We start from the raw sequence: 26,857 nt of genomic DNA, 5'->3' as shown, positions 1-26,857 counted from the left end.
TGAACCAGGATTTTAAATATCTGATAACATCACTAATTAGGAACAGAAAGTTATGAGTTTTCATTTGTGATACTAAAGATTAGCTAATTGAAATCATTAACCTTTACTTTTTTCTGGCTAAAAAGCTGTCATTGATGCTACTCAACATTTTTAAAATAAGCATGGTCAAAGATGATTTGGGGTGGAGAGGGGGTGTTGTGGTAACAGTTGCTAAAGTTCATTTAAGACTTTTGATTCTACCATCATGGCAATTCATTTTTGGTAACAAACCCCAAGTTTATAGAACTAACTTGGTAAAATACCTCAGAGAGAATGACAAGGTATTTTTGTATCAGAATGTGATAGGGTTTTTTTTTCCTAATAATTAATTAATTTTTAGTTTTCAACATTCATTTTGTCAAGGTTTTGAGTTCCAAATTTTCTCCCCATCTCTCCTTTCTACCCACCCTGAGATGGCATGCATTCTGATTACCACTTCCATGTGTCTGCTCCCACTTCAATCACCGCCCCCCCCCTTATACTCTTCTACCTCACTTTCTTGTAGAGAAAGATAGATTTCTATACCACATGGCCTGTATATCTTATTTCCCAGTTGCGTGTAAAAGCAATTTTTAAAATTTGTTTTTAAAACTTTGAACTCCAAATTCTTTCCCTTCTTCCCTCCCCCCCCACACTAATTGAGAAGGCAAGCAATTCAACATGTTATACATGTATAGCTAGGCAAATCACTTCTATGACATTCATGTTGTGAAAGACTATATTTTCCTCCATCCTATCCCACTCCCCTTTTCTCCTTTGATCCTGTCCTTTTCTAAAATGTTTGCTTCTGACTATCCCCACCCCCAGTCTGTCCTCTCTTCTGTCATTCACCCCCTTACCCTCCTTACATTCATGTAGGGTAAGATACACAATTGAGTGTGTATGTTATTCCCTCCTTAAGCTAAATCTGATGAGATTTATCTCTCACCTCCCCTGCTTCTCCTCTACTGTGAAATCGTTTTCTTGCCTCTTTTATGGTAGATAATTTACCCCATTCTACCTCTCCCTTTCTGCTTCTCCCAAGATATTCATCTTTCATCCTTTAATTTTATTTTTATACATCATTCCTTTATTTTCAACTTTCCCTGTGCCCTCTATCTATCTCTCTATCTGTCTGTCTGTCTGTCTGTCTATCTATCTATCTATCTATCTATCTATCTATCTATCTATCTATCTATCTATTTATCTATCTATCTATCTATTTATCTATCTATCAATCCATCTGTCTGTCTAATCTATCATCCATTAAATGCATACATACATACACACACATATTTTCTCTAACTACCCTAATACTGAGAAAGGTCTCATGAGTTACAAATATCATCTTTCCATGTAGCAATGTAAACAGTTCAACTTTAATAAGTCCCTTATGATTTATCTTTCCTTTTTAATTTTTAAAGCTTTCTTTGATTTTTGTATCTGAAAGTCAGATTTTCTACTCAGCTCTTGTCTTCTCTTTAAGAATGCTTGAAAGGCCTCTATTTCATTGAATATCTATTTTCCCCTGAAGTATTATACTCAGTTTTGCTAGGTAGGTGATTCTTGGCTTTAATCCTAGCTCCTCTGACCTCTGGAATATCATTTCCAAGTCCTTTGATCCCTTAATGTAGAAGCTGCTAGATCTTGTGTTATCCTGATTGTATTTCCACAAAGCTTGAATTGTTTCTTTCTGACCCTTTGCAATATTTTCTCCTTGACCTGGGAACGCTGGAATTTGGCTACAATATTCCTAGGAGTTTTCCTTTTGGGATCTCTTTTAAGAGGTGGATTCTTTAAATTTCTATTTTACCCTCTGGATAATTTTTTTTTTAATGTTTTCAGTTATATGAGAAGACTGATCTGGTTCTAAAAGTTAATGATGGATATTGAATTTCTTTAAATTGCTGAATGATAATGTGTTTATAGTATATTTGATGGTTCATAGAAAATGGGGAAGAAGAAATTACAGTTGTTTTTATTAACTATTTTTTCAGGTGGATTTTTTGTTTCTTGGTCCTTTTACCTGTAACTCACTCCATTATTTAGAATTATTGTGTTCCTCAACTCCTATTTCCCATATGAGGCCTCCTCTAATCTCCACAGATGTGTTGGTACTACCTCTCCTCTCCAACCACTCCAGATTATTTTAGTATATATTTTCCATAGATTTAACTGTGTGCATACAATCTTCTTTATAGAAGAAAGTTTCTTTGAGGGCATGAGCTGTTTGATTTTTCCCTCTTCATCCCCCATCGCTTTAGAAAGATGGTAGAACACAACAGCATGCTTGTGCTTAATGCTTGTTGAATGAATGAAAACTCAAATAACTCTGAGTTGTTAACATTTCTGCTGGAATTAAAACACAAATTGAGAAGTGTTTTTTTTTTAATTAAAGCAACTGCTATTTGTTAATTTCAACAGTAATCTAGGTATTTGAGTTTATTTCACCATACAAGTCTCATATTGAAGTTACTGTGGAGCTGTCTTGATATTTATTGGCTTAATAAAATAGTTTCCTGTACTTCATGACAATATATCACTGCCGCTAATGGAGTAGGTTTTTACTGAGTTGATTCTATGTTGACACTGATGGTAGAAACCATCACTTTAATGGCACTTCATTAACTATGGTATTATTTTTAATAAAGGTTCTAGTAAAAGTGTTTTTTTAAACCAATCTATTTCTTACAGAATTGCTTAGAGTGGATGTTCTGACAGAGATAATTATATATAATATTTACTGTTATTTTTTCACTGAAGCTAGTGAATTGTTAACCTGTTATGTGACAAAAAGGTAAAGGGGTCCTTTCATGGTAATTTATTTAGTTTGTGACAAAGTTTTCTATAAAGCAAGTGAGACTCAATCATTTTGGAACTTACTTGTATTATTTAATATTTTTTCTGAATATAAATGATTTTGGTGAATGAGAAACCCCAAATTCAATTATATAATAGTCAATAATTATTCTTTTACTTATTCCCAAAATAGTATTAGTATGTTTGGCCATGAATTGAAAACAGTATGAGAAGCAGATAATATTAAACTGGTTTGTTTTATGGTACCAAATAATTCCTCTTCTTAAATAAGCCATCTCCTCTACTTCCCCTTTAAGAGGACTGCTTTTTTAATATTCAGCAAATTTCATGAAAAAGAAAAACTATCCACTAACATAAATGTTTTTTTTTAAATTTAGTGAATATCTTTTATTAAAAAGATATCATTCCTATAGAAACAATGACTTTTAAAATCATTTTCAGTATTAATTGTTTTTAACTTCACAAAGATCATGCATCAAAATCTTCGCTTGCAGACTTTTAAGATGTGATTGTGAGTTTTGTTCATTTGAAGAAACTGAAATATTTTTGATAAATAAAATTGTATAAAGCCCATATATTTTTTCTGTCTTCTTAGATATGTTAAAGTTTCAAAGTATCTGCTATGGGAGAACCAATGAAATCAATTTTACGTGTGCTAGATCTCCCTTTTCCATATCTACTAGCATACTAAATGTGTTTGGATTTATGTGTGTGAGAATACATACTTACACACACATATATGGATATACACATGTATGTATCTTAATTTCTTAATGCCTTATAAATACTAGACACACACAAAAGAGATAAAACACAATGACCAAGCCAATTTCTCTTTTGTCAACTGGACCCTGACTACGTGAAAATCCACACAAGACAGAAATGAGATATATCCACATATTATTAAGAAAAGATAAGTAAATACTTTTAAATAACCTATTAAATTACAGAGGAGAAAGTTAAGAAAGATGTTACTATTTTCTTTTTTTCAACAATTTTGTCCTTACCTACCAGATTCCTTTATTGATGTCTCCCCCCAGTGAATAGATTCTTTATTGGAAACACACTACATTTATGTGTACTCATTATGTGAGATACTTAGAATGGGTGACAGGAATTGGGATGGTTATATAAGTCGGAGATAAAGTTAGCCTGATGGACAACTCAAGTGCTGCTCTGAATGGAAAAAAAAAATCCTACAGAAAAGCTATTGCACTTTGGATAGAGCTAATATTAAAGATCAGTGGCGGAACATGGACATAATCTTCACAAGATGAGAAGGCATCTATGGGTTGTGCCATGGGAGGAAATTCCCATTGTCCTTGTTAAGAGATATAATCTTTAGATTTCATTAGCAAAAGGATCAGAGAGAGAGAGAGAGAGAGGGAGAGAGAGAGAGAGAGAGAGAGAGAGAGAGAGAGAGAGAGAGAGAGAGAGAGAGAGAGAGAGAGAGAGAGAGAGAGAGAGAAGGAGAGAGAGATTGGGAGAGAGAGAGAGAGAAAGAGAGAGAGACAGAGAGAGAGTCTCCTATTGGATTCTAAATATTTCACTCACATGGAAAGCAAAAGGAGTAATAACAATAAGAAGTAGAAGTGACTGATAAAGGTGATTGGGGGCCAACACGAAATTGATTGGGGGAAAAATATGAGACAGTTTTTTAAAATTATTTCTCCAGGTCCAACCATTTACCTGCCTTTGTAACCTTCAGCACATGCTTTATTATTATGATTGTTAATCAAGGTTAATTGTCTTTCAAAATTGTTTGTCTTGCCATTATTTTGCTGGTGGTGTTTGTCATATAAATTGTGCTCCTCCCAGTCAGTTTTCCAAGATTAAAAGTAATAGATAAGTTGAAAATCTGCATTCATGCATGGAATTTCCAATCTTGGAGTTTTCCAAGTTGATGGAATTATATAACAAAATTCTTCTTCAAAAGAACATTATTTTATTTTCAAAAGTATAACGAAATTGATATGGAGTTTGGACAGAACACAGCTATAATTTTTTGTTACTGTAAAGTTGATCTAAGAACATTACATAGACAATGCCTTAGTACTTTTTTAGGGGGGTACTTCCCCCACATACTAGATAGCATATTCTTTATTAAATGACAACCACAAGGATAAGGAGCTTGGAGGCAAAAACCACTGTCGTGGATTTTTCTAAAATATTTTTCTAAGTTTTACTCAATGGCAACTATGCTATGATATTTTGGACCTATTTTTACACAAGTTACTGTCTCTGGATTAGTTTCCTTGAAGTATTCAGCCCTTTAGAAAAGGCCAGTCTCTCTGGAATTATGCATTGGTGGTCAGTGTCCTCTTGAAGCATATGTGGAAACTTTTATTCTCATTGTATTTTTCCTTAAAGATGGCCATTTGATGCCATAGTTAGTGATGCCAACAGATTTGTAAGCAGCACTCTTGAGGAACTCTGACCCACTGGCCTGAAAGAGAAGCAAATACAATATCTGGTCTGATAAAATGCCATTCACAGACCACTTCCAGAACAGAACATCATAATTTGGATTATTTCCACATCCCTTTTGGCTGGAAATCAGGGAATGGAAAAATTAATTAGTTTGTTGTCTTCATTACTTGTTTTTATAGCATGTTAATTAATTGTTCTTCAGTAAAGAAAATAATATTTTTAATAGTTCAGAATGATTTAGCTAAGTCATTGAGGTTAGGAATGTTCCAATTCAAAATTATCTCTTATATGTTACATACTACCTGAATGCCACTTATGCTACAAATGCTAATGTAGACAGGACATGACTAGGAGGGGTTGGTGAGAGAAGCAAGGTAAAAAAAAAAAAAAAGAAAAAAGAAATTTGTCCCTTGGCACTACCATATCTAGTTACTGTTATTTGAATGCACAACGGACCTGGAGAATAATTTGCAGTAATTGAGTAGTGCTGTTTTTCACAATTTGTGCATGGTCATTATGTTTCTAGTGGCTGCCAGTGTCCAGACTTTCATCAGCTTTATAGAGTTATCACCATCCTGGGGCTGGTCTGAGGACGCTGCTCCAGAATCTACTTGTTCTTAGGAATGGCATTTAGCTGATGTCCTGGTCAGGAACCTTTGACAATACTTACTTTATACCCTTTGAAAAACTGAGATTGTAAAGGGTTTATTGGACAGATGTTGATGCTGATGTTTAGGAAAAAGTCAAGCAGCCATTACTGGTGGAATGACATATGAGAAAATATTCACTTAGATACCACTAAATCTTAAAGAATTATATTTCAAGGAATTTAGAACTGATGATTTCTGCTTTTAGTAATTTCTTTAAGGTGAACCACGTCAATTTGACTTTTTAACTTGTTTACAGGCAAGAAATAAGTCTATTGAAAAGTCATAGTACTTGTATTAATTAAGATGGTATGGTACAATGGAAAGAGTATTAGCTCTAAAATCAGGGGATCTGGGTTCAAACTCTGTCTTGGACATGTACCTATATGACCTTGGATCATGTATGTAAACTCAATTATTTCATCTATAAAATTAGTCAGTTGAATCAAACATTTTCTGAGGTTCCTTATAATTCTAGATATAAGATGATATGATTTTACTGTGTGCCTAGATTTAACACACAAACATCTATGTGTGCATAGATATGGACATAGATATATACATATATGTGAAATGTATATGTATATATGGAATAATATGTATAAATGTATATACATACATGTAATATATGTGTTCATTGTTCATACATTCTCATTTTTCATGATGCTGCGCAGGAATTTTCAATATATTTTAAAATAACACATCCCAAGGTAGAGAAGAAAAATTTAAGGTCATGTATGAATTTAACAGATAATATTTTGAAGTAAATTTTCTTCATCTAAATTTTATTGTGTGATCATTTAAGGATTATGTTAAGGAGAAAACAAATCACATACCTCATTCTTGGTCCAAATTTTTAGGTGAATATGTACATTCTCGTGAAGGATATATTGACCATAATCAAGTATATGGCTGGAAAAAGTACTGATAGCTAAAAGTTGCCTTCCTAATTGGATGGTTCAGATCTGAAATCATTGTCAACACTGTATGCTTTTTTTTAATCCCTATTGTAATTTTTTCTTTTATCAAATTATATTTATCAAATTATTTTGCTGTAAAAGCAACAGGAGAATGAGATAATTGGTAGACAAGTTACCCTCCTCTACTGCCATATGTTCCTACTGCTTGGCCTACAATAGAAAATTTGATATGGGCTCATTCTTGCCTTGAACAAATCACCAGTGATTTTGAACCTAAGACTAAGTATAACTAACATGAACACTAAGTATGGTTATTACAATAAGTATGATTTACAAGAATAGGAAGTCCATCATATTCTCCAGAGTAGCAAACACATCATTTTTTTCTAAAACTACCATTTAATTCATACTGATGGTCAAGCAATTATTTTTATTACATTTTGCCAGCATAAGTAGTCCATCCATATGTGTAATATATATCATGGTTTGTGGCAAAAAAAGATACTGGATTTGTTTTATATCTTTAAGCCAAAATAGGTGGAAAATTGCATGCTCATTCCTAAAGAACAATAATCTTCATAAACCCCAAATCACATAACATCAATAACATGTCACAAGACCACTGCACCACTTATAATCTCGTAAGCAATTGATAGATAGTACTTTAACTCTTCAGTGGATCTGTGAGCTCATCATTGTGGGTATGGCCTCCAGGGGTACAGATTATGGCCCCTTCATTCCTGCCCATCTTGTGTTGCCTATGTCCTTCCTTAAATTTTCAGATCTACTCGATATCCGGAGAGCCTTCCTCTTGACCTCTTCATATACTAGTGGAACATGGCCTGCCCATCTTTTATCCTCTGCTTTTGTTATATGATCCTCCTGCCTTGTTTTCTGGTCAAAATCAAGTCAACTTAAAAGCATGTGTTAAGCGTTCATTATGTGCCAGGTCACAGGACTGTGATGGTATTTTTATGCCACCTCTTATACTCACTTCTTCGGTAATTCATTATGTCCTATGTCCACCATTAATACTATAGAAATGATCAGAGTCAGTTACAATGGTAAAAATTCTAACTAATATCCAAGTGTTTTATATATGTGATACCAAATATAAACAAATTCACTAATTATTTCAATGTTCACGTGGTTGACATTAGGGAGATACAAGCATTGAGGCAATATGATAGATGGTCAGCCATGGAGTCAGAAAGACCTGGATTCAAGATCTGCCTCTGAATGATAACAGTGATACTACTACTACCACCACCACCACTGCTACTACTACTACTATTACTAGTAGCTATTACCTACTACTACTACTACCACTACTAATGCTAATAACAGACATAGTAATAGAAATAATAGCTAAAAATAGCTAGCATGTTAAAATCACTATATATATGTTATCTCATCTGATCCTCACAATCACTTTGTGAAGTAAATGCTATTATTATCTCCACTTTATGTTGGAGTAAAATTGGGGCAAAGAGACTTTAAATGACTTTCGCAGGATCACACGGCTATTATTTTTTTGAAGCATGTTTTGTCCTCATGTGTTTCTGCTTCTCAAGTTAAGCATTTTTTATTTACTATGCCGCTTATTTGTCTCACATATTTCCTGAGAGATCAGCATCAAGTTACTGAACTCAGTGCTCCCTTGCTGCTCTCTAAATATGTAAGTTACAGGAGAATTACCAATCTGTGTTATGTCCTTGAGAATTCCTTAACAATGGAATCATAAATTCACACAAACAAATAAAAATAAAAAAGGCAAGCTATATACTTTATTCCTGTTTATGGTGCATGCCATTGTTTATAATTAATAAAATATACAACGGAAATTATATTTAAGTTTAAGACCTGAAATTCCATTCAAAAATTGTCTTTTGTTATCTCTTATAAATGTCAGAAACTGAAAATTGGGGAAAATGAACATTGCATACATATGAATAAATAAACTTTGTAATTTGTATTGCAATTACAAAGACAATTGTGTACAAGCACTAGCATGTGTTGAAAGTGCTGTTCTATTTTATGAGCCAAATATCAATGAAATAGATATTTAGAGACATCTATTTTTTTTAGATTTTTACTGCATAGAGCTAAATAGTAAAGGCAAAGAGTGAGAAATTTATAAATATTTGAGAATCAAAAATTTGGATTTGAGTCAGCATAGGCTATTAATTGTTTTTTGTCATAGAATGTTCCATTTACTTCCTTTATGACCTTGGCAAAATCATTTCAAGTCCCTTGGCCTTGTTTTATTACTCCATAAAATTAGAGGGTTTGATTTGATTATTGCCAAAGTCTAATCTAGCACTACCTGTAGTCCCATTATACTATAAACTTTTACCTATTTAAGTTAATTTCTCTATGAATTTCATTTCACTACTTTCATAATTTTTATTGCATAGATATGGTTTAAGTTATATGAGCTATGAGGGCATAAGGAATAAACTGAATGAAATTGAATTGGAAATAGGTATGTATGAATATATACACATATATATTTATACTATATATATGTGACATTACAAAATGTGTATATATACACAAATCATGCAATCATTGCTAGCATTAGGCATGAGTTTTAAATTGGAAAGGCATTAACATACTAATCATCATTTCTATTTATTTGTTGTATTTTCCAGCACCTTCTCCAGTCACTAATGTGAAAAAAGGAAAGATTGCAAAAAATAGCATCTCTTTGTCTTGGCAAGAGCCAGATCGTCCCAACGGAATTATCCTGGAGTACGAAATCAAATATTTTGAAAAGGTGTGACTTGCCTATCAAGTAGCTTAAGTTTTTTTCTTCTTTGTAGCAATTTATTCAATTTGTCTAAAAATGTTTTGCAATTTTACATGTAAATTGATGTCCATTGATTCTGCAGTCCATGGTTAGAAAGGCTTTTAATGTATTATATTCTAGAAGAGAGTCTTGGAGTTGAAAAGGACTTTAGAGTTCATCTAGTTTAACTGCCCATTTACAATATCCTTGATAAATGGCCATCCAACTTCTAATTAAATATCTCCAGTGATAAGACACTCACTATCATATACCGTACATTGATTGACAACTTTATTAGAAATCTTCCTTGTGTTAAGTTGAAAAATGACTTCCTTTAAATTCCTTTCACTGAACATTATTGTGGCTCCTGGAATTGCCTATTCTCTCTCACACATAACATCCCTCCAAATGTTTCAAAACTATAATCTACCATGGCAACCTCTGAGTCCTCCACTGGAATGCTGGACTGTGAGGAAGTCAGTTTATTAATGGTGGTAGGTGTAAATGGAAGTCACTGTTTATAGTTGACAATAAGGTAGTGGAATAGCAAAAAAATCTTCTGAGCAGCAAGATGCATGATCCCTGCTGTGCCATTTCTGCCAAACTTATACTTTAAAGGTATTTCCACATTTTTAGTCACTTTTAAAAGGTTGAGGTCCTAGGAAAACTCCAAGGGGATTGAAACTACTGAGTTTTCTTAGAATAATGGTGAACTGCAAAAGCAGTCATTCCAATTATACCTGGATTCTTTCTGTTAACTAAGACTTTGGATAGGCAGTGGTTGTGGAGAACAGTTTATGTTAAAAAGACTTGTAGTTGTGGGTTTCAAGAATTGGGAAAAGCAACCTCTTAGCACATTTGAACTTCCATCATTCCACAAATATACTAATTTGTCAGTAACATCATCGATATGGTGAAGTGGAAAGTTCAAAATAAAATGTATTTAAAGTAAAATGTGGATGGAAAAGGAAGGAGTTTGAGTTTAATTAGCATAAATTTGTATAATTAGAAAATTGAGTTGCTGTGATATAAGATAAATCCCAACTCTGCCATTAAGTACCTGAGTGATGTTAGGCAGATAATTTAGCCTCTCTGAGCCTCAGTTTCCCCATGTGGAAAAATAAAAGATTCAACTAGATTATCTGTGATGCCACTTCTAGTCTCAGTACACGTGATCCTATGAGTTTTATTCACTACCTAAAGGAAAAACATTCAGCTTAAAGAGCAACGTATTTTTGATACCAAGTTGCCAAAATGTTGCATATATGTAAACGTTTTTTCAAAATTCAGAAAAAGCCTAACTGTTCATTAGATTATTGACTTGACTAAAAATGCTAATTTCTTGATGTCATCCCCTAATTTACAGTTCATATACTACCTGGATTCTACATGTTCCTGATTAATTCCTTCAACTCAAAAATTAGATTCAAACTAAATTATTTTTCAACAGTATATTCAATAGCATTAAAATACTGATATTCCTTAAAAATGGTCTGATGAACCAGTTCCCCAAAACTCTGCGCAGCATCTTGGTATATTACACAATGCTAGTTTTTTGAGTTAGTAAGGGTTTTGTTCTTTTTTTAAGTTCATGCAGTTATGTCCTTTAGTTATTTCTAGAGATTTTGCCTAGAGTGACTTTATAGCAATAGATTTCAGCGATGACAAAGGACTGCTACGTCCTTGCCTGTTTATTGACACCTGATATAGAGCCTATTTTTGTGACAAAAGATGAAATCCTATTAAAGCTGGACAATTACAAGGCACATAGTTCTGCTGTCAAGTACTGCTGCTAAGCAATAGAAAATCTGGAACATGAACAGACTCAGCACTTAAAATGACTGCTTTGGGGCAATGTAAAAAGTTTGCTGTCAGTTCAATATCTGGAATTCTCTTTCAGGGTGACTAGCCTTCTGTCAGGGCTAGGGGTGGGCAGGGAACATAGCAAAGAGCTTCAACAAGAAAATGAGTTCCTGATAGTCTTTGGAGAACAAATGTGTTCATTTTAGACACACTGCTATCCTTCTGATTCTTACAGTTGAGATGTTGGATGATTTTATGGGACTAATGAAAATATACTTCCTCTTAGTATCAACACACAATCATTCTCCAGAGATTTAAATTTCTCACTCAGACTAAATAGCATGGTGAGGGCGATGCCTCTTTATTATGTCTATCTTGGTCCTATGAAGTACTAAGCATCCTGATGAAGATGTTCATTGGCATATACTGACTGAAACTACTTAAACATTTACAATAGTAGAAAATATTTCTCTAGAGAGATTGCATCACTATACATGTAAAATTATGTTCAACACTTATGCAGATTTTCCAACCTATCCCCACACCCCCTTCCCCAAATGGGTTATCTGAATACAGAAAATTCACAGTCCACAGAATTGCAGGGAATTAAAATAATGTTCTCTTTAAATATTTCAGTTTGTGAAGTATAGAATCTGTAAGATAAATCATCCTTCAGTAGTATGCCATTTATTGTTCATCAAAAGAAAGACCAAAAATGGTTATAGGAGGTCATATATGATTACTGGGTCATGAATTGAAGGCTGGAAGGAGACTTAGAAACTGTTTAAAACAATCTCGTCATTTCATGTATCATTGAGTACCACCTGATCTTGATTATTAAATTCAAGTCCTAGAGTTGAAAGACATTCAGATGACCAATAATGAGGTACTTCAAATGATTGAACCACTTACCAGAACATAGAAAATAGCCAGGAGCTCAAGTTGGAAGCTGGATTATATATTGACTTACCAAAGTACCTGGCATATAGTAGGTACTTGATAAATACTGATTGGTTGATGCTGATAAATTCATAACCAGTTAAGATATTTTCCACAATATTTTTTGAAAGGTTCAATGACAAAATTTTAGGTCATAATGCATCTTTTAAAATGAAATGGACACCCAATAGACATTGGTATGTTTTGTATATAATCTAACTCCACAAACTTCGTCTTCTCCAGAGGCTGATAAGGCAGAAACTGATTCACACTACTAAGATTCTGTAGCCAATGAATTTATATACCATTAAACTTAACATATTATGCAGAAGCCAGAAGCTCACAAAGGAGTGTGAGTGTCATAGTATCTGTATTCAGATTTCCTAACAATTCACTCAAAAGCTAGATATCTACTGTTTACTGTAAGGGGAAAAGAAAATTTAAATACTTTGGCATTGAATCAGATAGGATGTTCTGGAATTTATATTATCAGCTATCTGCTACAATAATTATTCAAGGACTAAAATCTAATAATAATATATTATTTTGGGGAAGGCTCCAAATGTGCATTCAATTATCTGTTTCAAGTATAGCTTTGCTTAGCCACAGAATTTCAGGTGTTCTATGGGCAACAGATGTTTGTGACTCAAATAATCAAATAATCTAATGCTATTTTGAATAAATTGAGAGTGAAACCCTAACTGTTGTCCATCCATTCAAGAAGTTATATAACTTCTCCTCTTAATGTGCTTTTAGAGTTTGTCCCAAGGGATTTTGTTGAGGTAATGTCCCTGGTTTTGTCACTATTATGATCTTGAGGATGAACCAGGGACTATTTGTTCAATGTTTGTAACTAAATAATTATCTACAACCCTGGATGAGTAATGGCAACTAATAATTCTATTAGTTTATCATTACAAACACTCATCTAAAGGAAATTTTGATGATAGAAGATATATCTGGCCAATCTATTAAAAAAGATCAAATAGAATAATTATTTGTTTAGGATTGTGGATCATGTCTTGAACCGATTATGGAGTGAATACTAAGCAGCAAAGCTTCAAGAAGAATCTAAACTATTCCCAAGCTATAAATATAAATTTTCTTCTTAAAAATAATGATTTTTATGGGGGAAATTCCAATATCTGTTCAGAAATGTTACACTGGAAAAAATATACTTAGTATACTTTCATGAATGCATTGGGTACCATCTGTGACTGATGGCTAAAGAGTGATTCTAATATGGCAAGGTCTACAAGAAAACAGAACATATAGAAGTCTACTCAGCTTAACCCAACAAAAACACTTGATTTTTCTGGAGAGGTGTGACTATGATACCTTGGTGAAGAATCCATATTGATGTTTTGAGACCATTCCAGGGGAAGAACTTCTAAATTATGATAGACTTCTGGTCATATTTATTTGAAGGAAGTCTAATTTCATCTCAAAATTGTTCCACAGTAATCACAGCTCTGAACAAGTTATCAGAACACATTGTCTGAGAAAGAAAATTGTTTTTTTTTTTATACTGAGTATGCATTGTCCTCAACTGTGTCCAAAGGATTTGTGAACATAAATTATATTTAAACTGTCCTAATCACACCTCATCAGCTTCCAATAAATGATCAGGCTGAAAAGATAGTACATCCACACTATTAAGCATAATCCAAAATATACCACTGGGAAATATAACTCAATAAGGCTTGGTAGGATTTTCTTTACTGAATATGTAATGTATCAAGACAGAAATTAGTCCTATTGAAATTTGAGATCTTTCCACCCGTGTCACACTGAGTGAACTGATATGTCTTTGCCATGTTGATCAGCAAGAAATACGTTCCTCTAAAGGTGACTTGACAACAGCAGAAGCTCTAGAGATCTTTCCTCTAGAATTTTAGGATATTGAGTTTTGTGGTTATATCTCCTTTGGGCCCATAAAAACCACAAAGTCGAGGGAACAAATTATCTGGTCATTGTGACTGCAGAAATATAGCCATTACATGGATTCTGTATTTCATGGCATAGAGTAGATATAGCTTTTAAAGAGTCCCTCAATTCACTGCAATTAAGTCAACATTTATATAACCACTTCTTTATGCAGAACTCTGCACACTGGAGAGGTTTTCAGCTAAATATGATATTCTTCTCTTCACAGAGAGGTCATGGAGCTTATGAAGGAAATGTAGTTCATGTACAAATAATTTTAACACACTACATTTTAAGTGTTATATGGGGAAACTGTGAAAAGCTTCATGGAGTATATGACATTTAAGTTGAGTCTTGAAGAATACTATTCAAACAAATGTAGGTAGTTAAATGAGGACCTTGAAGACATGAAAAAAGTACAATTAAAAGTAAAGAGGTGTGGAAAACTTTGAAATTAATAGGAAACTTTTAAATTATTTAATAGCATGAGTGTCTGAACATAACGCCAATGGTAGCATGGTGAAATAGGGACACAAAAGTAATATGGAGCCCACTTACTGATTAAAAAGGAAAAAAAAAGAAAAAATATGCCTTGATAAGTTATTCCACATGTATGTACTTAAGTCTATATGTCCATATGACCAGAGATTCAATTTTAGTAAGTTTATAATCCTTTTTAAATTCCTATGAGACCTGTTGCATTGATTACTGGGATAAGATTTAGCTCAGTATATTTTACAGCAATAAAATTGAGCTAGATTGAAGGCATGCTCATCTCTTGCTTGCTTAATTATACAACATCTATCAGATTAGAAATAACATTTTATGTTGGAGTCTCTGTTGCTTTCTTTCATATTATGATGTCAGCAAAATGCTGAATAGTATAACTAGGGAAAAAAAGGTAGAAAAATACCTTCTTCAAACAAAGGCAAGTTCTGGACAGCAGAAAGCTAAATTTCCTTGACATAACTTCACCAACATGCAACCAATAAGCTCTATCTCATAAGATGGGTTTTTGTTCAATAGGTGGGGATATTTGGGGGAGGACATAGAGGAATATCATGAACAAGGGTCCCAAGGTCAAACAGTGTAAGATACGAATTGGAGACAGTAGGATTGGTAGGATTAGTAGAGATAGCATGGAAAGGAATAGTGACATATAGGCTGAAAAGATCAGGAAATACAGTGTGTTTGTGTATAGTTATATATGTTACTCCATACAAGTAGCTCTAGGATGTTGTTAAATTTCTTTGAGTAGCCAAGTGGCAACAACCTGAGATCAAGTCAAAGACAATGTTGAAACTCGTTTTGCATCCTTCGCCCTTTGATACTGTATAAATTACCTCCAAAAGCTGTATCATCCTGAGAAACGTACGTGTATGTGTATTTCTGTATTTGTGAATACCATCACGATTACATAAAATAGCCATATGGAAGGAACCATGCATACCAAATGATGCTTATTTCTGATTCAGTTATTTGACTTTTTGCTGTTAAAATGGATTATACGTAAAAAACTAAAACCAAATTAAGAGAAACTCTACATTTATAGGGATAAGAGGTTAGCAGACTTAAAGTAAGAAAGGACTTTTTAGAAGTTATCTAATCCAGCTTCCCCATTTTACAGATGAAGAAAGTGAGACCTGAAGAGGTGAGATGACTTTACCACAGTCACACATTTAGAAACTTGCAGATGTAATATATAAATTCAGGTACTCTGCACCTGGATATAGTCCATATTCAACTGTACAATAACCAATGATCTATTGCTACAAATTCTGACAGAAACAATATTTTTAAAGAAAATTAATAAAAGATGCTTAATTACAGAATAATATTTTTACATGAAAATATGCCATTCCTACTACTTACTGCAATCCCTGAAATATGATTCCAAGCCAAGAAAGTACTCTAGAATTATGTATATAATTAAGAACTTTATATCCAGGATTCTGCTCTTTATCTTTTAAAAGTATGCCATGCATGTATATACACATATATACATATACATATACACACATACATATATATTTACACCCACACATAGTTGTGATCATTTAAAAGTAAATATATGAATACATGTGTTTATATATCTATATGAGAATACATGTATATGTACGTGGGGGTATACACGTATATTCTCTTTAGAAAAGTGGTCCAGACAGCCAGCCTCTGCTTTTCTTTATGAGATTATCACGTGTCCAAAGGATAAGGTAGAGACTGTCTTTTTCCTTTTTTTTGTATGCCCACCATTTAGCACAATGCCTGGCACATAGAAGGTGTTTAATAAAGTCTTGATTCAGTGCGTGAATATCTGTTAGTGCCTATTGTTATCCAACACAGTCCATAATGAGTAATCCATTTTTTAAAAAAAATCTTCACCTTGAAAAATGAACCAAACGTATTTTCAGAGTAGCTCTGCATCTTTTAAAGAGCCTTTTCTTTGGATTCTACCAGGGTGATTTTTTAAATAATGAAATTGCCTTAGCAGAAAGCCTTGTCCTAACAATGAACCAGGAATCAAATTATATTAATTCTAGTCCGATAGGTACCATTTACTCCTCTGTGATCTCAGGTAAGAATCTCTTAGATTTCCTCTAAAATAGGAATAATAATCATCTTTTTTTTGGTCTTTTGGAGATATTCTGAGTTTATTTTTTTAAATTATATGTAGAGCATAGTGTTATTTATTGTGTTGCTTCAGATAGCAACTTTTATGAAACATGACCTTTTCCCTCATAAAACTTCTAGCTGGGTGTGAGGATGTGGAACATAAGTAAATATAATGACTGAGCAGTTTATAAAAGTGATCCAAACAAAATGCCACATGTCCTAGGTGGAGAATACCATTGCTGACTAAGGAGGTAGTATGAATATCAGGAAAGTTTCTTGAAGCAGGTGAGATTTTTGGATATTTGATGGGAAATGCACTGTTATAGTGAAGTGAGGACGGGCCTTGACATTAGAAAGAGCTGGAATATCTCTGACATACATCAGTTGTGTGTCTGTGTTTAATTTCTCACTATCCTAGAAATCTCTATAACTTACAACAAAGTTGCTGATCTAACACCTAGCGTAGTTCATGGAACATAGTAGGTGATTAAAAAACAAAACCTATTGTTTGTTTGATGTACAACAACAGAAGGAGGTTGGAACCTGAGAGTTCTTCTATGAACGACATTATGGGTCAAGACAAAAAAAAAATTATCAGTGGGTTATGGGAATTTGCAAGTACACAAAAGAGTGTGAAAGCATGATATTGACAAAGTACAATGTAGATATTATAGATTTTATTCAGTTCATCTTGCTTGAAGTTGGAGGAAGAGAATAGATAAGTGAGATCTTCTGGGAAAATCTCTTCCAAGTGGTGCCAGATTTGTGCAAAATTTCAATGGTGATTGAGAAGCAGTGTACATAACAGACAGATAGGAAGCATACTTCAGAGTCAGAAAAAAATCTGCATTTGAAGCTATCCTGGACAAATATTGTTTTACGTTTCTCTGAACCAGTCACATAACTTTTCAGTTCTCTAGGCAACTCTAGGACCATCAAAGTGCAGAAAAATGTGCTAGTCTGCATCGGTAGAGGGAATGTTCTCCTGAAGAAGTTTGCCATAGCAATGAAATCACAGGTGCCATCCTACCACCTTTGTGTCTAATTTGGGGGTGGTTATTTGTCAGCTTTAAGGGCTCACTTTGAACTTTCTGGACAATGATTCTCCTTCACTGGATGCTTGCCATCCAAGCACAAGCAGAAGGGATTTTCAGGCAGGGGCTTATGAATTCACCAGCTGGCATTTCTGCCTGTGATTGCCCTGAACTAATAGAGGTCAATGGGGTCCTCATTGCTCCTACATAGAGATGGGCCCACTGCCATCTGTTAATTCAAGGCAGGCATGGATAGAGAAGCTGTATTGAGGGCGATTGTATGCCAGCTGGCTCCTCATCCCAAAGACTTCCCTTTCCAGCATGTAGGCAGCTGGCTAGTATCACTCATTTGCTCAACTGAGGTGTGGCGGAGTGGAGTAGTGGCAGATCTACCATGTTAGCTGAAGAGTTCAAGGCAGGGCTAGTAGAGGTATTGAGGGTATGTGTTTTTAAAGTTTAGTATGCAGAAAAAAAAGAGAGTATTTGAGGATTTATGCATGGATTGCTAGGGGAGAATACAAGAAAACCAACAAGAGGTCATTTTGGACATGCTACAGGCATTTTGTGTGTGTGTGTGTGTGTGTGTGTGTGTGTGTATTTTCTGAAACGCATGATTGTAGTATGCTTCATTAGTCACCATGTGATATAACAGTTCTCAGTTAGCTGAAAATGACACTTAAATGTTTAATCCTTTCAGAATTGGGAAACTCTCAGGTCCCTAGGTACAATACCACTGAGAAGTACATGATTACATAAATAGATAAATCAGAATTCTGTGTAATGAATATGATATACTAAAGAATTCTAGGGAGTAAATTTCTAATGTCCTGATGTTTTTCTATTTGCCTCCTACCTTCGTATTATAGAAAAAAGTATATTCAATTGTATAGGATTACAGTCATGCAACACAACTTCTTTTTGCAGAAATGATTCACTCTTCTGGTCTAAAGATGATATATCTTATCAGCATTGAATTCGAGTATGCCAGAATTGCTTAGGCTACCTTTAGTCACATTCTTTACTTATAGCCTATGACAGACAGCAAAAAAGTAACACCTAATCAAAGTTCCTTGAAGTCATTTCCTTCTGGCAGGAAGTAAATGGGAAAGTAGTGGATTAGTACAACTAAGCTTATGTCTTCACAAGTACCATTGAGGTTTTCCACTTGGGTGTTCTAAGAACAATCAACATCGGTAACATTTGCTGGGGTAAATCTGGCCCTTTACCTGCCAGCATAAAGTGAAATGCAAAGAAAGCCGTCAACATTGGTTTCCACCTACTGAGACGTGGACTTCTTCATCATGTTTGGCACTGAGGATTGTAAAAACAAGTTTCCCAGAAGCTCAAATAAGCAAACGCTTTCATCTTCCTTGACACCTAGGAAACTGAGTAAACCAACTTAAATCATTTACCAAAGGTCATAGAGTCAGAACCAGAGACTGTGACAGAATAATTTTCTCTTGTCTCCCATTGGGCTCAAGAACCAGAACTACCCCCCTTCTTCTGCCCATTAAAAAGAAATTCAGGCATGTTTTATGAGTAGCCAGCCAAGTGATTTCCTAGGATTGTAATTCTAGAGCTGAAAAGGACCCCAGAGGTCATACACACTTACTGTAAAGATGAGGAGCCCAAGAACCAGAGAGTTTGCTAAAGATTATAAGTGGCACAGCTTGGATTCAAACTCAGGTCAACTATCTCATTTTAGTCACTTTTAAACTAATCAGTGGAATAGGAGCATTTAATAGATTTATTTAAAGAAAAAAGTGTTTCTGTCATTGGCTGTTCAGTTTTTAAATATATTGGATATCAGTTCTGAATCAGTGGATGAGAATTGTTTTGATCTTATTGAATGGGAAAAGTAAAATTAAAATAAAGATCAAACAAAGTTTAAAAATAAAATTAATAATGTTCTTTTTTTTTTAAAATATGACTACATTTCTGCATACCTGGTTGATTTAGAGCATGGAATTCTGACAAAATTCAATATAACAGGGCAAAAAAAAAGAATAGGTAGTAGTCAGGGAAAAAAAGATTGATATCATTGCTCTGACACTAGCGGTATAATTATAAGGAGTTTCTTATTTGAGTTGTGGTTTCCTCTCATGAGATATAACGTTGCTTGCACTATCCACCTGAATCATGAAAAACAATATGAATCTTTGAATTTCTGACAATAATCATTATGCTTCAGGAGGGCAGGGATTACAGTATAAAATAATTGAGTGTGTTCAATGAATGTTTTACTATAACTGATTCTCCAGGAGAAACTGGAGTCTGCAGACAGATTGCAATATGCTTCTTCACAATGTTCTCCCATTTAGTACAAAAGATATCTACATCTTCTTCCCATTAGCTCATTTTAAAAATCAATAACACATTTCTGCCTTTAAAGATTATTTCCCTGAAATATTTTTGAAAATTAAGAGTTACAGTAGGTAATCAAGTTCTTGGAGAAGTCTGCTTCTGGAAATAAAGAATCAGGCTTAACCGTTTCTCACCCTAACATTAACCATTAACTAGTCTTAAATGGTTTTTTAAACATTAATCAGAAATGCAGTCTATCTGAGTAGTACATAAGTATTTAGTCAATAAAACATTTAGAAACCAGTATGTGGCACAGAATATGTTCTGAAAGGAAAAGTTCATGACATTGATTGTGACCGTGTGTGCAAATGCAATGCCCAAAGTTCTACATGTAAAAAATATAGGTGGGTAGAACTTTGGCTCTTGAGTCAGGAAGATCTGAGTTCAAATCTAGCCCTAAATAATCATTAGGTATGTGATCCTAGCCAAGTCACTTTAACTTCTGTTTGTTTGCCTTAATGCTTAGATTAGGAATTGGCAAATCACTCCAGCATCTTTGCCAAGAAAACCCTGTACAGAGTCACAAAAGTCAGAAATGACTGAACAGTTGAACAAAATATGTGGAGGATAATTCTGAGAAAGGCTGCAATCTTTGATCATCAGAAATGTCTGCTTTAGTGGAATGTGTATTATGCAGACAAAATATGTTAAGGCTCCAATTTGTATATAATTTTCATTTTTATATTCCAGCATATAGCACAATGTCATGATCTTAGTAGGTGCTTAATGAACCTTTGGTGAATTCAGTTAGGTTTGGACAGATTAGCTCACATTCACCACATATGAATTTGGCAGGATTTAAAATACGGTAAAAAGAAAGAGCAGTGATAATTATCATTCCTTTCATTTACTACTCGTTTTCCAATACTTTTTCCTTTCCTTTTTGTCTTTCCCACAGAATGGAAACACCATAGAGAGGATATAAAACTGACAGTGGCTTTAAAGGTGTTTGTCATTCTTTGAAAATCAATGGGATGAAATAAAAACTTCTCCCCAAAAGAACTAGATGATATTCCTTCTAGATTCCACCTATGTCTAACCCCAGCGTTATTGAAATTTTAATCTATCACTGGAAGCATGATTGAAAATACATGAAAACACAATGACTCAGAAAGTATATTTGAAGGTTATTTTTCCCTAATTCAGACCTTTTGAAAAAAATCACTATTAATAATTCAATTTATTCTCTTTCAAAATGACTACAGAAGAGCTCCAAAATAACCTTTGCAAAATATGGCTGATGGATATTATACTTTCCTCCACATTCTTTATAGTCACTATACTTTCCATGTCTGTTCCTTTTTACAGGCTGGTCTAAATTCATGGAATGTCCTTTTTCTTCTCCTCTACCTCCTAGAATCCTTTTTTTCTTTTCAAAAACTCTGCTCACATTATATATTCTATACTCCCAGTGGTTTCCTCATTTGAGAAAGCTAGACAGTGCAAAAGAAACACAACACTGAACCTGAAGTCAGGAAGACCTGTGTTCAATCTAGCCTCAGACCCTGATTACCTGAGTGATTTTGGCCAAGTCACTTAACTTCTATCTGCTTGTTTCCTCATCTGTAAAAAGGGGATGATAATAATACTATCTCCCATGATTGTTGTGAGCATCACATGAGAGAATATTTGCAAAGAGTCAATAATTAGTACTTAATAAACCTGTATCCTTCCTTCCTACTAGCTTGGATCCATTTTGTATACACTTTAGTGTGTATATATTGTCTCTCCTCTAAGTGTCTTGAGAGTAGATCAAGTCTCATTTTTGCTTTTGTATCTGCAGCACCCAGCTAAAAAGTCTGTTAATTGAAAGGGAATAATTTTAGATCCCACATAAACAATGTACTTGCGTTTATAGATTGCTCTCAAGAATTAAATCTAATTTAAATGAGAATCCAAGTACCCATTCCTTAATTGTACTTTACTAAGTAATGATCTGATATATCTTGTTTTCTCTAATATTCACCTTTGTCTTTGTTTGTTGGTATATGTGTGTATGTGCGGGCCAAGGATCAAGAGACCAGCTACACAATTATCAAATCGAAAGAGACAGCTATTACTGCGGATGGTTTGAAACCAGCTTCGGTATATGTCTTCCAAATCAGAGCGCGCACAGCAGCAGGCTATGGTGTCTTCAGTCGAAGATTTGAGTTTGAAACTATCCCAGTGTGTAAGTCATTTTAATTACTGTCAGCCCATGTCTCTGTGGCGGTTACCAGAAAAGAGTCAGTGGATCAATATCCTTGCAAGGAACTCTGTCAGTCTTATTCTCATTCATTCTCTCTGAGGCATGATCCCTTTAGTTAAGAAACATTAGTCACACCATTACTCTAAGTTGGTGGGTTAGCACATCTGTCCCTGTTTCCTTATCTCATTTATTCTGGTGGGAGATAAAACATCAGGAAATCCTTAAACTTTGGAAATGTGTAGACTTTGGTTTTTAAAGAACTATTTATTTCTGCTACATTTTTATTCAATTGTTGCCATTTATTTGTTAATGGTTGTTTTATTGTATCCTTCACCCATTCCAATGCTACCCTGGAAGTCTTTAAGAGAGAATTCCATGTAGAGCCTTACTTATTGCATGTCAGGGTAGGAGGGAGGACTATTCTCTTATAAACCACTCTGATTTCAAACAAACTTCCAACACCATCCGTCTTTTCCTCAACAGAGCTCTGAGCAGTATCATTTGAAAATCTTGCTTCAATATTCCTTTTATGCAAAAGCATTAAAATCATATATATATATATATATATATTTGCTTGAAATATTTATCAAAAAGCATTTATGACGTGAGCAAAAGCAAAGAGTTCAAGAGGAAGAGATTGGAAAAATCACCATAACTGAACTATATAGATGGAAGACTCTCTAACGTTTTCATTCTTGTCTATACTCACTTTAATGTAACTGTATCAGTATTTCATTGAAATTACATGTAACTGCAATTTTATTTTTAATTTTGGATACACATTATGTGTGTGTTTTAATTGAGTATTTTTAAAGCATATCATATGGGAATCAAGAATGTGAAATCTGAAAGGGACCTCAAAAGTCCATTGCTCCATCCCCCTTACTTTATAGACTAGAAGCCAGGACCAGAAAAGTAAAGTGACATATCCTCTATTTTAAACAAATTTTAAAAAAAATTGTTTCATGGTAAAATAATTATTATTTCCCTTTATTTATATAGTGGCTATAATAAGCTTTTTTCTGAAAATCTTTGTTTGGAATGATTGGAATTGTTATTCCATTAAAATGTTATTAGTATTTAATATTACAGGTATTTTGGAAATCATTGTGAAGTATGTCTAACTTAGTTTTTTATATTAGTACCATCACAATAAGGGCCTCTCATGTCTTTATTTCTCAGTGTTCAATGTACACTTGATTTGTCAATGAGAAAATTTTAAGGATTATAGAGGAATGAATTACTATTATAATTTAAGGTTTAGAGAGGATTGTGACCTATAATAAAACAGAACCTACCATAGTTAGCTGGGGGCCCTTGGGTAGATAACTCTCATTGTTCTAGCAATTTCTCTAAGACTATGAGTTTTACAGAAGGTTATAGCCTGCAATGCTAAAGAATTCCTGTATATAGAAGATTCCAGTATCTGTGAGATTACCAGTCTAATCCCTATCCTTAAGGTTTAGATTCTCTTTCCTTTTTTCTAAGTAGGAAATAATGTTTTGATAAGGATTATTTGAAATTTCATACACATGCAAATATATACATATGTATGAATGAATTCTGTGACAGTGTCCACATGCATATTATATATACATATACATATATACAGATGATGGGTCCATATATGTGTATGCATGTATGTTTATATGTACATGTATACGCCCATACATACACACATTACTTACCATTTCTCCATAATATAGTACGACAAGCTTTAGCATCTGATCACCTGGGTTTGAGTTCTTATTTGTGTTCTGATCTGGGAAAACTTGAACAAATCACTTCATTTCAAGGGTCTTCAGTTACTTCTGTAAAAATATAAGACCATTCTTGATAACCTCCAAAATCTTTTCTGTAAATATAAGCTTCAAATCCTACATTCCTATAAATCTGTGGTTCCCTACTTATCATATATTTCATTGCCTTAGTCTTTTCTTCCCTCTTTCTTTTTGCTTTTTTCCCCTCATACTTTTGGGAGTTATAACTGTTATATTTCCCATTCTGAAGATAATTCTCTATATTAGAGGAAAAAGGAATCGAATTGGGAGGAGGACTTCTTTCTTCTGTCTTCCATTCTCATATTATCTTCCACCTCCCTACTGTCCATATTCATTTCCTTATTTGGAAGTTTGTTTACTTGTTTGCTGACCCAATAACTAAAACACCCTCTTTCTTCCTAACAGTCCTCATGAGTTTGGACTTGGTCTGAGACTGCATATTCTGGACACTTTCCTACCATTGCTTCCATGACTCTTTAATAATTTATTTTTATTTCAGAGTTCACTGTATATTCTCATTAGTCTATTTAACCTCCTCCCTCCTTTCTTCTTTTGTGGAATTTGTTGTGTTTGCGATATGGGAATTATATTCTTAAGAAGTGGAGGTTGTGTCCAATTTGAAGTCAGATGCCAGGAATTTGAATTCTGGGGTTGCCACTGGCCATGTGACTTCATGGTATTCATTTGTTCTCCCTGAGTCCCTTTCCTTATCTGTAAAATGAAAGGATTGCATTAATCTCAAAGATTCCTTCTAGCTCTAAATCTGTGATCCTGTGATTCTAAGTCTAAAATTTTGAATGTGGGAAGATATTTCTCCTCACTTTATATCCTTTGAAATCAGTTCTGCCAAAAGCAGACTACACCCAATTTTCCCTTCCAATTTGCTCCAAAAGTATAAAATGTAGCAGTCATTTCCTTCTGATATTTCTGTCATCTCTATTTCAGGGCCCAAATTTTCCTTATTGTCAGTATTAAATACAGAATAGCAACTCCTTTTTTTCTGTTCTTCCATCTTCTAAAGAATAATATCATTAAGGCAAGTTAAAATTTTATTACTTGTTCTGCTAAGGAGAGCAACATTTCGGCAATTAATCACGTTTCCTTGCAATTCTCTTGCATATTGGATATGATCTCGTTATTTATTTTTTTCTCATATTTTCTGTCTTATTTCTCAATGATGTTCTGAATTCCTTTTAGTGTACAAAAAGAATTTCTTCTACAAGCCTCAAAGAATTTGCCTTAGTGACTTCTCCATAGTACATATAATACTCATTTTTTGAGCAATTGATTTGTTCTGTCATAATCTGCTAATTGTCTGAAAAAATATACCTTAGGACTACTTATATATTTAAATTTCCTAAAGTCAGATTATATTTTTTAAAGGGGGAAAAATTATTTTTAAAGCATATTCTTTTTCCCATCTAAATGATTTTAATACAAATAATATCTTAGGACATTCTGTGGAAGTATGTGAGAAGTTGAGATAGTAATGTCATAAAAGTGTAATGATTCAAATGTTAATGTAGGAAACATTTCATATTTAATGTGTTTTATTATAGTAGCCATTATTATTTATGAGTAGAAATAAATTTACTTCATAAGAAAGTAATTCCATATTATCAGAATTCTATTTGTTATAGAAAATTTTCTCATTTCTTTCATTCAATTTTCCACAAGGATTGTAATCTTTTTAGGGGAAGAAATCATTCACATTGGTTTTGGAAATCTCTCAGTGCATCGTAGAGTTCCTTACACATACACACACACACACACATACACACACACATACACACACAATACATCATTCATATTTAATGAATGAATGGATAGATGGATGGATGAATAGATGGATGAATGGATGGATGACCCAGTATTTTCCATCTCTGTGTGATAAATTTAAGGTATTTTTTAAACAAAAAGTTAAGAGGGAAGGGCAAGATGACAGAACAAAGAAACATTCAGCTGAACTCTTCCAATATTCTCCTCCAAATGACTTTAAAATAGCAGATCTATAGAATTCTAGTGTGGCAGAGATAACAAAAAGTCAAAGAGAGACATTTTTTTCTGCCCAAGACAACATGGGAGGTTAGAAAGAGAGATCTATGACATGGCTGGGGGGAGGATGGCCCAGAGCCCATGTGGTTGAACCACTGGTGGTGGAACTAAAGTGGTGGTGACAGAAACATTAGCAACTTTTGGATCTTTCAAGCCAGATGTGGTAAAGGGGCCTGGCCATCACTCAGAAAGAGATTACTGGGTACCCCTATGCTAGTACTAGATGCAGGACCAGATGTCATTTAGCAATTCCATCACCCATTCCTATTTACCTACTTTTGGGTCATAATTCAAGGGCACTTTGAGAGGGAGTGGAAACCTAGAGGAATAGTATAATTTCTTGCTCCAAGGGATCAGAGAGCCTCAGGGGTGTTATCACTTTTGGTCCCAAGGGAAGAGTGACCCTAAGAAGTATCTATTGTGTCCCAAGGGATCTATCTCCCTTCTTGAGTATGTAACAGAGTTCAGAGGAAAGGAGAATTGGTCATGCCTTTGCATAGATCACATCACCTTGGAAGTACCAAAAAC

At 34.0% G+C, this 26,857-nt stretch overlaps 1 protein-coding gene across 4 annotated transcripts in view; it reads left to right on the top strand.

Moving 5' to 3' along the window:
* Positions 1-26,857, top strand: part of EPHA5 (EPH receptor A5) — a 486,363-nt gene that overhangs the window by 356,271 nt on the left and 103,235 nt on the right. For all 4 annotated transcript variants that reach the window (XM_072620887.1, XM_072620886.1, XM_072620884.1 and 1 more), the window contains exons 6-7: positions 9,490-9,614; positions 22,316-22,475. In XM_072620887.1, coding sequence (XP_072476988.1) covers positions 9,490-9,614; positions 22,316-22,475 — 285 coding nt within the window. The remainder of the gene's footprint in view (positions 1-9,489; positions 9,615-22,315; positions 22,476-26,857) is intronic.

This window comes from Notamacropus eugenii, chromosome 6 (assembly GCF_028372415.1).
Source record: "Notamacropus eugenii isolate mMacEug1 chromosome 6, mMacEug1.pri_v2, whole genome shotgun sequence".
NCBI classification, from domain to species: domain Eukaryota; kingdom Metazoa; phylum Chordata; class Mammalia; order Diprotodontia; family Macropodidae; genus Notamacropus; species Notamacropus eugenii.
The sequence above is the reverse complement of the archived record's forward strand: the minus strand, read 5'-3'. Positions and strand labels throughout refer to the sequence as shown.